Genomic DNA, 13,724 nt, shown 5'->3' on the forward strand with positions numbered 1-13,724 from the left:
TCATATTTTCACTTCATTGCCTATTTCATTATATTGTTCATTGTTTTCTATTTTAGTTACATGTGTATCTGCGTTTTTATCCCGGCGTGTGTATGCTGCCCGTGTGTGCCATATTTATTGTTTTTAGTCTTGTGACTCCGTCTTTTAGTGGGTCAAGTGCCTGTTGACGGTCTGTTGAATAAATACAAATACAAATACATCAACGACCTTTTTTAACCCGCGCCCAAGTGGCGGTCTCAGCCAACTTCGCCCTAGTGGGGGGGGGGGCATATGTTACCACCTACCTCTAACTCAAAAACTAAGAGGGCTAGAAAGACGCGGTAAAAAGCAGTCGATAGCTCTCAATGCGTGCGTTTGAAAGTATTTCGGTCATTCTTCACCTTAGAGCAATATTGGGGTAACCAGAGGTCATCAAAGGTCAAAATTTGCCAATTGTCATTATCTTTTTCAGAAAACATGCCGCTATCTCAGGACCTATGGTACCTAGAAAAACGCATGGAAAAGCAATCGATAGCTTTTGAACTCTTCTTTTGATAAGGTCATTATCAATATTGACCTCAGGTCAACGGTTTAGCCTCCAGAGGGCAAAAGCTCCAAAAATAGCTGTTTTTACGAAAAGTTCGACTAAAAAAAGCCACGACATTTCTATTGCCAGAATCGTGTTCCCCTCGCCGAGACGCGTCGAATGAACTATAATTTGACCTTGAAAGGTCAACTTGAAAATTTGACCTCAGGTCGAGGTCATGACCTGACCGGAAAAGGTCATGCTGCATATCAGCGATGCGTCTCAACAAGACAGACACAATGAGACCATCCCCAGCGTCATATCTCTTTCCAATCGCGAGTTATTGGCAAAAATCTGTTTGTAGCCTCAAATGACCTCGGATGACCTTTCTAGAGGCTATCAGCAAAAACGACACCTTGATCGTCACAGGTGGCCCAAACCATTGTGATTCTGAAATATTTGGACTGTTCCTACGCGTACACACGGATCTATAGGCATTTTCATTTTTCTCCATTGACTTTTAATGGTAAGGTCACGCCACTGACCTAACCTTAGGTCACGGATATAAAAAATCCGAGATATACAAATTGTAGGCGCCCATAACGTCATTCAATCCACCAAGTTTAAAACCTTTCTGACAAACACTGCAGGCTGGACATGATTGCAAGCTTTTTTTAGGTATGGTCAGTTAACTGGACCTGACATGACCTGAGGTCAAAAATTTCACACATCGTCCAAAATCGATGTACAAAAAGCTAGTCCAAGCGGCGCGGCGCTACGCGCCGCGGTTTTCTATTCACACGCAAAAAACGCGACAGGGTGGTAACATATGCCCCCCCCCCCCAATGGGACGTTCAATCAAGCGAAAATGCAGTCACTAGCCATGAACTTAGTATTAAAGTAGATATATCTTTATTGATTGACAAGGTGCACGTTAATTTGCGATAAATGCAATACCGAAGGCTAGTGCGCTAATAACGAGCGCTAGTTTCTGCTGTATCGTTATTACTGCAACGGCAACCGCAAGGCAGCCACGTCCAATGCGAGCCGCCCCGGTCCGGCATACGGCCTTGGTTGCGGCGGCTACTGCCCCGTCGGCTCCACGATAGGCGCTATCACAAGTGTATTCGCGGCCATTGGGGCGACGTAAGAAAAGAAGAAAACATCTGGCCCCAAGAGCTTTGAATTATCAGTTAGCATGCAACTTTTCCTTTATGTGTAAAGAATCTACCATTATTTGTTAGATAAAATTGCATTTAAAATCTTAGTTTTATGTTTTTCCATCGTTTGCACAATAAATTCTTTTACTAAGCTAGAAACACTAATTAAAAATAGTTCCAGCACCATCGTCAAGAACAATAAGGAAGGCTTGAAAATCTTATTTGGCCCGCTCCTGTTCCAAATATTTGCCAATGACCTCCCTCTTTTCGCTCCCGGGGCGCACGTGGTGCAGTACGCTGATAATACCCAAATTCTACTTTCTGGCAAAAAAGATTCCCTCCCTCATCTCATCGCCACTTTAGAACAAATTTTGGACTCTTTTGATGCCTGGTTTCATACCAACGGCTTAAAAGTTAACACAGCTAAAACTGAGCTCATCGTTTTTGGCTCGCGCCAAAATTTCCGCAGCCTGGATCCCATCTCAATTCGGTTCCGTGAGGACACGATCCGTGAGGGCCCCACGGTGAGGAACCTTGGCGTGGTTTTCAACAAGCACCTAACCTGGGACGCTCACGTATCGGCCCTCGTCCAAAAATGCAACGGTATCCTCATTGGGCTGTCCCACGTGCGTCACCACATCCCTTGTGACCTTCTGCCAACCGTGGTCAGCGCCTTGGTCCTCTCGCACGTCCGATATTGTCTCTCGGTCTATGGAAACGGGTCGGACAAAAACACACAACGCCTCCAAAAAGTTCTCAATTTTGCGCTGCGCGTTGTGTCCGGCCGAAGAAAATTTGACCACATATCGGACGTGCGAGAGGAACTGGGCTGGCCTACCGCCCGTCAGTTGTACGAAATCCACTCTCTTAACTTCCTCCACAAAATACGCTGCACCGAAGAGCCGGATACTATGTCCTCCCAAATCCTGCCCAACTCTTCCCTTCGCTCACGCTCAACCCGGCGGGACACTGATCTGTCTCTCTCACGCGTGAGAACCGAGGCAGGGAGGCGGCGCCTGCTCTACAGCATAGCCCAGTTGTACAACCGTCTGCCCCATGACATTAGACATCTCCCTCTGGGAGCTTTTAAACGCTCTGTTTCCGAGTTGTATCTGCGTGTTTAAGGATGATATATTTACGTCAGCAGACACTCCACAACACGGTGGCTATTACGTGTCAATTGTCAGTGAATAAAACGGTTGGGGAAGTCAAATGGGACACGGCACACAACAATCATCCGCTGAAACAACAGCACACACAACACTAACACACGCACAATCACTCCAAATAAAAGAAACGTTTCGCTGCCGGTTTAAAAGCCGCTGGCTCGAGCCGTGTCACTTCACTAGGCATAGAGTTTAAAAGCGAGGCTGCTCGGTATGCAAACCCTCGCCGCCCGACCACTGTTCTTGTAGCTGGCGGGCGCAAGTCACGGTCTTGTCTAGTGGGGCGGTTACACTGCTGTGCGTCGGCGAAAGTCACAAACAGTGAGGCGAGCTCCTCGGGCTCGCCCAGGGCACGGATTCTATGCGCAATGATAGCGGTCTGCGCATCACACATCTGGCGCGGTGTGTGCAGGCCCAGGTCGTCCCGCGCGCGAGACACACGATCGTACTTTCGGAGACCGGCTGCTACTCTGGTGGCAAAGTTCACAACTTTCAGTAGCCTCTCGTTGTTAGCCGCGGAGCCGTTCCCGTACACAGATAGACAATATCTCACGCGCGAGACGACCAGGCCCTGCACGACCGCAAGAAGCGCCCGCCGCGGGAGGAGGCGCCTCAGGTGGCGGAGACCGATCAGGAGGCGGACACACTTACGTACCACGTCACTGACATGAGCATCCCACGTAAGGTGGCGGTCGAAAATGACACCAAGGTTTTTAACATATTGGCTCTCCCGAACGGTCCCGCCACCGACCCGCACGCTGACAGGGGGAAGATCTCTGGTATTCTGTCGGGTGCCAAGGAGGAGGATTTCCGTTTTGGACGTGTTGAGTTTAAGTCCGTGGGCATGGAACCACGATGCCAAGGAGGTGAGGGTAGACTCCATGCGTTGGATGAGGTAAGGAAGATTGCGCTTGGTATCGGAAATAAGGATTTGGGTATCGTCAGCGTACTGGGTCACATGAGCGTCCGGCGCGTGCAGACTGAGGTCGTTGGCAAAAATGGTGAATAACAGAGGACCGAGGGCTGATCCTTGGAAGACTCCCATGGTGTTAGGAAGGGGCTTCGAAACCACTCTGTCACCGGAAAGAGAAGAGATACAGACAGACTGAGTGTGACCGGTGAGGTAGGAGGAAAACCAGGTCGGGTGGATGCCATAGAGCTGGAGCTTGGAAGCTAGCAGTGAGTGAGGAATGACATCAAAACATTTACTAAGATCCAGAAGGCAGAGGAGGGAGATAAGGCCACGGTCCATGTTGGAAAAAGCGCGATTAGTTACAGAGAGCAGAGCGGTTTCGGTAGAGTGAAGAGGACGAAAACCGTGCTGGGATGAAGAGAGAAGGTGGTTGTTAGACATGTAGGCGGAAAGTTGTCGGTGCACTAAGCGCTCGACAACTTTGGCTATGGTGGGGACGATCGAAATAGGACGGTAGTTGGAGACCAGATCAGGATCACCGGACTTAAAGATAGGATGGACTAGGGAGTGCTTCCAAGCATCGGGATAGTCACACGTGGAAAGACAGGTATTGACAACATGGAGCAGGATGGGACCAATGGCTTCGAAAGAAAGAAAGAAAGATGAATGTGTGATTTGAATTGTGTTCTGTTTGATGTGATTGATGAGTGTATCTTAACTTGTTTTTTCTTTTAACCGTGACGCGACACTCGGAATAGCCATTTTACTGTGGAGAGTGTTTTAATTGTCAAATACAAATACAAATACAAATTGAAGTGAATACAATAATCTAAACGGTTTTGCAAGATGTGAAGATCACTCCTAAAATTGCCTGTAGAAATATTGAAGGCAAAAGTTTAACTTTTTCACAAGACAGATGTCTATAATCCTATTCAACGTGTGACAACTCAGACGGTATTTCATCGCCTACAGCCCAGCTTTCAGTAGTGACCGCTAGAGGCGCTGCTATCGATGTCCACCAGTGCCGCCTAACGACGCATCCGACTGACCGGCCAGCGTATTCGCCAATTGTATTACACGAATCGGCCGACCAATAGCGTGCCTCCTGAGTGACGTCAGCGTGGCGTCATACTTTCGGTCCTCGCCCTTGGTGGCGTCTATTGAAGCTAGGTTTTAACTTAATGACATTAAAGCAATTTGAAACATGTTGGCGCCGTGGCGAAGTGGTTAGAGTATCGGACTGGTCATCCAGAGGTAGGTGGTTCGAATCCACTCGGCGACTTCGATTTTCGTGTCATCTGTCATTGTGCGTTTTTTATACATTTGCAACGGCGTGCACCTAAGAAATCAGACGTAGGCATTCTTCTAATGAATATGCTGCATAAGATAGATATTTGCAGTCCAACCGATTGGTTCGGTTTCGGTATTTTCCAATGGTCTTTGTTTGTATTTGGTTTGGTAGCGGTGTTCTGATTTTCTGTGATTGGCATCACTAATGCATGGTGCATACTGCATACTATGCGAATGTAGCCAATGGAAAGACAAATGGTGCTGGGCAATGGCCATTCATTGATCAATATTTCTCGCTGCTAATGGGTGATAGCACGCAGCATTGACAGGGGCGGCGCTGACCTTTTGAAAGTAGGTGGGCACTTGGCAAGGTAAAGTACCTAAAAGTAGCGAAAACTAAGATGAAAAGTAAAAATCGCACGCTGGTAAGCATAGCTTTTCGTGTAAGAATCACCATGCACAAAAAAGTTCGGCATAGCTGTTAGCGTAATCACGGGACGAGATTATCAGTTTCCAGCCGTCAGAGCGTCATCTATAGGAGCTATGCCCTAACTATAACTCTTACATTTCAGCCGCCAGGGGGATACCTAAGTCCCCTTAGTTGGAATCTAGTTAAAGTCAAAAGATCTATATTAGACCTTTATGAAGATAACTTGGGACTGGCTGTTAAGTTGCATGCTCACGGCGGGCTGTTATCAATTTATCTCTATACATGTCTTGTTATCAATTTATCTCTATACATGTCTTATCTGATCGATGAAATAATACAGGAATCCGTTGTCATTCGAGTGTGTTTCATAATAGCTCTTCCGACTTTGACGAATATCGACAGTGCCGTAACAAAATTGGTAGTTCAGGTATAGACTGCAACTGCAGTTCTTTTGCAACTTATTCCTTAATCAGATGAATACTTGTCAGAGATTTATTGGGCGTACGATATTGGCGTGCGAACGTAGGGGCCAAAAATGCGCGTCTACGACCGACTTCTTTTTAAGAGAAAAGACCGCTAAAGCAAGAATCGATCCGCCGACCTTTCGTCCACCACACCGAGACTCTAACCACTCGGCTACTGTGACACATACATGTTTGATAGCCATATACAATTTCAAAAAAGTCTCAACTCAAATCTAGCCTCAATGCATGCATTGTCGCGGCGGATGGCTATGACGTCGCACTAGAGATGTCGCTAGTTGATGGGCCGATTCGTGTAATACAATTGGCGAATACGCGACCGGCCAAGGTCACCGCTCCGTCCGCCGGGAGGGCGGAGCTTAATGGTCACGTGCCTGTCACGTCACGCCTACGTACGGATAGCATCTACTCCACTGACGGATTTACGGAGCCGATTTTAACATTACGAGGCAACGACAAGTACCCTAACAATTGATATCATGTTAAGAGACCCTATTAGCGAAAATTGGCGCTTGAGTTGAAATGTGCTGTGCGAAAATTTGAAGCCAATGGGATAAATATTAAACAAATTATCGCCGAAAAACAGGGTCGCATGGGGTCTGAAATGCATAGTAGCGCGGTGAAACTTGCACAACTTATAGATCAAGGATGCGCGACGTGCCTTTGAGGTGTCTGGGCTCGATCGGGTCGATAGGGAGCGCGTGGCGCGTGCTCAAAAAGTGCAAATTCGCGTCATAGACTTTACATGTATAAATCAGCGTGCGAAATCGGGCGAAAACGGCTAATTTTGGCCGACACGGGTCCGGTCCCGGTGCCATATTTTGGTGACCAGGGGTCCGACCGGCACGGGGAAAACAGCATCGTGTAGATAATTGAGCGGGCTGTCGAATGGTGTACGATACAGAGGATGGCACGTGCCACGTGCACCTGTGAGGATGCTTTTATTGGAAAAATTGCGGTTTTTGACGGATTTTGGAATTAATTCTATTTTTAAGTGACCGTTAAGTGGAGCGAGTTGAAACAACGCCTATTTGCAAGAGAAATGTATCGCCTCTCATAGAAAAATTGTGAAAAGCTGATTGATCCAAATCAAGGTGGTGCAAATCACGGGAGAAAATGGTGTTTGTCAATCATGTGCCACTTTATCAATTACACGGGTTTTGCTGCATAACCTGATACCTTTGGCAATTGAATATGGTACCATTGGATAGAGCATTCAATTCTGTCCAATATTCACTCTTCTTTTTTGCATGATGAGCAACAGTATTCTTAGAAATGTAAATGTTCCAAACCATTACATTGCCATTTTTAGCGAAATTCATCGATGGCCTCAAAAGACTTCACGCCAGTTTCCGAATCATTCTATAGAAGAACGCATGATAATACGACACGGGCACCTCGATGCGATGTATCTTTTTTGTTTTATTACAAAATGCTTGGCTGTCAAAAAGCAATCGAACGAAATGGATGCCAACCAAATCGACACAGACCAACCCAATACCCACGGGTCAACTAAAAATAACCCTTCTTCGCGTTGCGGAGCACGAGGGTAACCCTAGTTCACTCTATTTACATTATTTATCATGCTCGGAAATACCATAGCTTACCTCCACTAAGAAACACCGGTGAATCGGCCATGGGTTCATGATACTTTTAGCAGCAAGCAATATTTACACATCGTAGCTCAATGTGACCTTCCAGTTTGTGACGATATTACTTACCTCTGTGAATATGTGCATAAAATGTGTTTCATCAGTCACTGACGTGGTTGTTGTTGTTGTTATCCCCTCCATCCGCGGCAGAGCCGCGGTGTAGCTTCTCAGCTCTGGAGGGCCCTGAAGGCGGCCACCAGGGCCGCCACCGTGTCGCCGCGCCTGACCTCCTCCACCGTCGGCAGTATGTTGCCGACCGCCGGGATTCTGAGGCGAACCCCCATCAGTCCCGGGCAGGTCAGCAGGATGTGTCGAGGTGTGTCGGCTTGCTCGCCGCACAGCGGGCAACGAGCTGCAGGGCAGTCGAGGTTCCTGCACTGTGGGCAGTCCGCAGATGGGTTTCGTCCGATAGAATGGAGAAACTGCGCAGAGCCGCTCCAGCGCCCAGTGCGGATCTGGTGGACGTCTACTGCTGTCGTCCTGTCCATGTTGGTGAGAGGTGATGGCCATCTTGCACCCATGAGCTCTCTGTACCACCCGGTTGCGGCTTTGCGGTCGGGGTCCGGGTATGTCGGCCTGTCCCTTGCGGCGCGGTCTCTGGCGGTGCGGACTGCCGCTCGGTAGATGGTGTCTACATCGAGCATGACGTCTTCTTGTGCCAGCGTCGCAGCCTCGTTTGCCAGGGCGTCGGCGGACTCGTTCCCCGGGATCTCGCAGTGGGATGGAACCCACTGGAGGGTGACCGTTCGGTCTCCGGCGGTGAGCTCCAGCAGCTGCTTCCATATGGCAGCGCCTCTGGCCGAGCGCTGTGCCGACGGACCCTCTCTCAGCGCCGCTAACGCCGACAGCGAGTCGGTGCATATGATGACCGGTTCTGGTGCGTCCCGCTGGTGTTCCAGGATGTGGTCCAGCGTCACCTGCAGGGCGACCATCTCCGCTCGAAAGCTGGAGCAGAGTGTGCCCGCTGGGACACGGAGCTCGGTGCGGCTGTCATCAGCTCCGACGATGAGGACGCCAGCCCCACCGCGGAGAATTCCGCCGCTCGACGAGCCGTCGGTCCACGCCCACGTCGCGCACTGCGTCATGGACGCCAGGTGGTGGAGCGCTGCGTCTCTCTTCGTGGACCTCGCCGCACCGGCGGGCAGCGCGCCAATGCTCAGGTTGAAGGTGATCTTGCCGGTGGGCGTCCACGGTGGCGGTCGCTCTGGTAGCAGGGCCTCAACCGGCAGCTCGACCCGTAGCTCGCGCAGGGCCTCCCGGCCTACTTGGCGCCACCCCGTGACCAGCTTGAGGCGCTGAGGGGGGTCAGCCATGGCGACCGCTCGGAGGGGGTCCTCTGGCGGGAGCGCGGCAGCCTTCGCGAACATACGCGCCGTTAGCGCAGTACGTCGTGCCGCGACGGGCAGCATGCCAGCCTCGGCCATCACACCGTGGTGTGGTGCGGAGTGGATGCAGCCTGTGACGATCCTCGCCGCGGCGCGCATCTCTCGCTCCAGGATCTCGATGTTGGACTTGGACACTGCCGGCAGCCAGGCAGCAGCCGCGTGCTCTATCGCACCGCGCACGTAGCCGTTTGCGACGGCGCGCAGCTGCTGTTCTTGCAGCCCCCAGCTGCGGCCGGTGAGACGTCGGAGTTGGGCCTATCCGTGCTTCTATCCTCAGGAAACTGAAATCCTTCTCCTCCACGCCACAACCCCATTCCGGGTTGGACAGGCAACTTTATCTCATGCGGGCTGCTCCCTTGGAGCGGCACCGCCGCTCCTGAGGGAGCGCACCCCGTAGCCGGGTGCAGTGAGTGCCTTGGGGCTGGGTGGCCTGTCATCTGGACGGGCTCAGCCCCGGCGACTCACTAGGGTGCCTGCCCAGACCAATGTCTCCCCCTAATTCCTATCGTCCTTCCGGCTCTGCAATGGTCTTGTCGACCGAAAGGGCCTAACCCAACAAAACAAAACAAAACAAAACAAAACAAAACAAAACAAAGAGTTGGGCCGCTCGGGGCCGGACGCGCCGACGGAGACTTCTGCAGTGCGGGCCGAAGCTCAGCGTTCTGTCCAGCGTCACTCCCAGAAGTTTCAGCTCAGGTCCCCCTTCCACCAGTTGACCCGCCACGTGGATGTGAGTCGATGGCGTCTCGGGGGTTCTGGGAGAGGACGAGCAGCTGCGTCTTCTGACCCGCGACCTCCATCTTACTCCGGCGGGCCCACTTCACGAGCGTGTTGGCCGCCAGCTGCGCCCGGTCCCGGGTCACGGCGATGGAGTTGCCGGCGCAGAGCGTCGAGGTGTCATCGGCGAACATGAATGGGGTTGTACCAGGCAGGGTCTTGAGCGCTGCTACGAACGGCGCCGACCATAACAGGAACTGACGTGGTCGGTTATGGACCCATGTCTACTCTGGTTGACCAGAAGGCACCATTGAAGGTCATTTATCATACATACGTACTGTTAGGTGAGCCTTCAGTAATTTTTTTAAATATGGAATTGTTGTACTGGGACATGGTAAATATTCAGAAACGAATTATTCGACACCAGTAATATGTATATGATCGGTAGCTTTCGGGGGCTGCTGCCTCCTTCATCAGCCTGCTTTTTAAATGCATTAGAACACAAGACAATACGTTTCAAACATGTCTACCAAAAAGTAAACCGCCACGAGGACTTCACCGCAAAAGTTAAATGGTTTTTGAACTTAGATAACTTAAACGTTTTCTTCTCGTATTGTCTTGCAATCATAAGTGCACCTCGTCCAAAGCGATCCTTAATTATTTTAAATATGGAATTGTTGTACTGGGACATGGTAAATATTCAGAAACGAATTATTCGACACCAGTAATATGTATATGATCGGTAGCTTTCGGGGGCTGCTGCCTCCTTCATCAGCCTGCTTTTTAAATGCATTAGAACACAAGACAATACGTTTCAAACATGTCTACCAAAAAGTAAACCGCCACGAGGACTTCACCGCAAAAGTTAAATGGTTTTTGAACTTAGATAACTTAAACGTTTTCTTCTCGTATTGTCTTGCAATCATAAGTGCACCTCGTCCAAAGCGATCCTTAATTATTTTAAATATGGAATTGTTGTACTGGGACATGGTAAATATTCAGAAACGAATTATTCGACACCAGTAATATGTATATGATCGGTAGCTTTCGGGGGCTGCTGCCTCCTTCATCAGCCTGCTTTTTAAATGCATTAGAACACAAGACAATACGTTTCAAACATGTCTACCAAAAAGTAAACCGCCACGAGGACTTCACCGCAAAAGTTAAATGGTTTTTGAACTTAGATAACTTAAACGTTTTCTTCTCGTATTGTCTTGCAATCATAAGTGCACCTCGTCCAAAGCGATCCTTAATTATTTTAAATATGGAATTGTTGTACTGGGACATGGTAAATATTCAGAAACGAATTATTCGACACCAGTAATATGTATATGATCGGTAGCTTTCGGGGGCTGCTGCCTCCTTCATCAGCCTGCTTTTTAAATGCATTAGAACACAAGACAATACGTTTCAAACATGTCTACCAAAAAGTAAACCGCCACGAGGACTTCACCGCAAAAGTTAAATGGTTTTTGAACTTAGATAACTTAAACGTTTTCTTCTCGTATTGTCTTGCAATCATAAGTGCACCTCGTCCAAAGCGATCCTTAATTATTTTAAATATGGAATTGTTGTACTGGGACATGGTAAATATTCAGAAACGAATTATTCGACACCAGTAATATGTATATGATCGGTAGCTTTCGGGGGCTGCTGCCTCCTTCATCAGCCTGCTTTTTAAATGCATTAGAACACAAGACAATACGTTTCAAACATGTCTACCAAAAAGTAAACCGCCACGAGGACTTCACCGCAAAAGTTAAATGGTTTTTGAACTTAGATAACTTAAACGTTTTCTTCTCGTATTGTCTTGCAATCATAAGTGCACCTCGTCCAAAGCGATCCTTAATTATTTTAAATATGGAATTGTTGTACTGGGACATGGTAAATATTCAGAAACGAATTATTCGACACCAGTAATATGTATATGATCGGTAGCTTTCGGGGGCTGCTGCCTCCTTCATCAGCCTGCTTTTTAAATGCATTAGAACACAAGACAATACGTTTCAAACATGTCTACCAAAAAGTAAACCGCCACGAGGACTTCACCGCAAAAGTTAAATGGTTTTTGAACTTAGATAACTTAAACGTTTTCTTCTCGTATTGTCTTGCAATCATAAGTGCACCTCGTCCAAAGCGATCCTTAATTATTTTAAATATGGAATTGTTGTACTGGGACATGGTAAATATTCAGAAACGAATTATTCGACACCAGTAATATGTGTATGATCGGTAGCTTTCGGGGGCTGCTGCCTCCTTCATCAGCCTGCTTTTTAAATGCATTAGAACACAAGACAATACGTTTCAAACATGTCTACCAAAAAGTAAACCGCCACGAGGACTTCACCGCAAAAGTTAAATGGTTTTTGAACTTAGATAACTTAAACGTTTTCTTCTCGTATTGTCTTGCAATCATAAGTGCACCTCGTCCAAAGCGATCCTTAATTATTTTAAATATGGAATTGTTGTACTGGGACATGGTAAATATTCAGAAACGAATTATTCGACACCAGTAATATGTATATGATCGGTAGCTTTCGGGGGCTGCTGCCTCCTTCATCAGCCTGCTTTTTAAATGCATTAGAACACAAGACAATACGTTTCAAACATGTCTACCAAAAAGTAAACCGCCACGAGGACTTCACCGCAAAAGTTAAATGGTTTTTGAACTTAGATAACTTAAACGTTTTCTTCTCGTATTGTCTTGCAATCATAAGTGCACCTCGTCCAAAGCGATCCTTAATTATTTTAAATATGGAATTGTTGTACTGGGACATGGTAAATATTCAGAAACGAATTATTCGACACCAGTAATATGTATATGATCGGTAGCTTTCGGGGGCTGCTGCCTCCTTCATCAGCCTGCTTTTTAAATGCATTAGAACACAAGACAATACGTTTCAAACATGTCTACCAAAAAGTAAACCGCCACGAGGACTTCACCGCAAAAGTTAAATGGTTTTTGAACTTAGATAACTTAAACGTTTTCTTCTCGTATTGTCTTGCAATCATAAGTGCACCTCGTCCAAAGCGATCCTTAATTATTTTAAATATGGAATTGTTGTACTGGGACATGGTAAATATTCAGAAACGAATTATTCGACACCAGTAATATGTATATGATCGGTAGCTTTCGGGGGCTGCTGCCTCCTTCATCAGCCTGCTTTTTAAATGCATTAGAACACAAGACAATACGTTTCAAACATGTCTACCAAAAAGTAAACCGCCACGAGGACTTCACCGCAAAAGTTAAATGGTTTTTGAACTTAGATAACTTAAACGTTTTCTTCTCGTATTGTCTTGCAATCATAAGTGCACCTCGTCCAAAGCGATCCTTAATTATTTTAAATATGGAATTGTTGTACTGGGACATGGTAAATATTCAGAAACGAATTATTCGACACCAGTAATATGTATATGATCGGTAGCTTTCGGGGGCTGCTGCCTCCTTCATCAGCCTGCTTTTTAAATGCATTAGAACACAAGACAATACGTTTCAAACATGTCTACCAAAAAGTAAACCGCCACGAGGACTTCACCGCAAAAGTTAAATGGTTTTTGAACTTAGATAACTTAAACGTTTTCTTCTCGTATTGTCTTGCAATCATAAGTGCACCTCGTCCAAAGCGATCCTTAATTATTTTAAATATGGAATTGTTGTACTGGGACATGGTAAATATTCAGAAACGAATTATTCGACACCAGTAATATGTATATGATCGGTAGCTTTCGGGGGCTGCTGCCTCCTTCATCAGCCTGCTTTTTAAATGCATTAGAACACAAGACAATACGTTTCAAACATGTCTACCAAAAAGTAAACCGCCACGAGGACTTCACCGCAAAAGTTAAATGGTTTTTGAACTTAGATAACTTAAACGTTTTCTTCTCGTATTGTCTTGCAATCATAAGTGCACCTCGTCCAAAGCGATCCTTAATTATTTTAAATATGGAATTGTTGTACTGGGACATGGTAAATATTCAGAAACGAATTATTCGACACCAGTAATATGTATATGATCGGTAG

The 13,724-nt window shown here is 47.2% G+C and overlaps 1 protein-coding gene across 1 annotated transcript; it reads right to left on the bottom strand.

The window, feature by feature from the left end:
• Window positions 1-7,765: 7,765 nt before the first annotated feature.
• On the bottom strand, window positions 7,766-9,894 carry LOC122373392. Its single transcript, XM_043351383.1, has 2 exons — window positions 9,701-9,894; window positions 7,766-9,209 (listed from the first exon to the last, which is right to left on the bottom strand). Exons 1-2 carry the CDS (start codon window positions 9,892-9,894, stop codon window positions 7,766-7,768), a joined length of 1,638 nt encoding a protein of 545 aa, XP_043207318.1.
• Between the last annotated feature and the right edge of the window lie 3,830 nt (window positions 9,895-13,724).

The sequence above is a fragment of the Amphibalanus amphitrite genome, unplaced genomic scaffold, assembly GCF_019059575.1.
Source record: "Amphibalanus amphitrite isolate SeventyFive unplaced genomic scaffold, NRLGWU_Aamphi_draft 001486F_arrow, whole genome shotgun sequence".
In the NCBI taxonomy this organism is placed as follows: Eukaryota; Metazoa; Arthropoda; class Thecostraca; order Balanomorpha; family Balanidae; genus Amphibalanus; species Amphibalanus amphitrite.

Bases quoted from the DNA above. Each gene is read 5' to 3' on its own strand.
- LOC122373392 (XM_043351383.1), bottom strand. From the start codon at position 9,894: ATGTTCGCCGATGACACCTCGACGCTCTGCGCCGGCAACTCCATCGCC. The intron at 9,210-9,700 runs GTCAACTGGTGG...CACCGGCCGCAG, and splicing joins GACTCACATCCACGTGGCGG to CTGGGGGCTGCAAGAACAGC.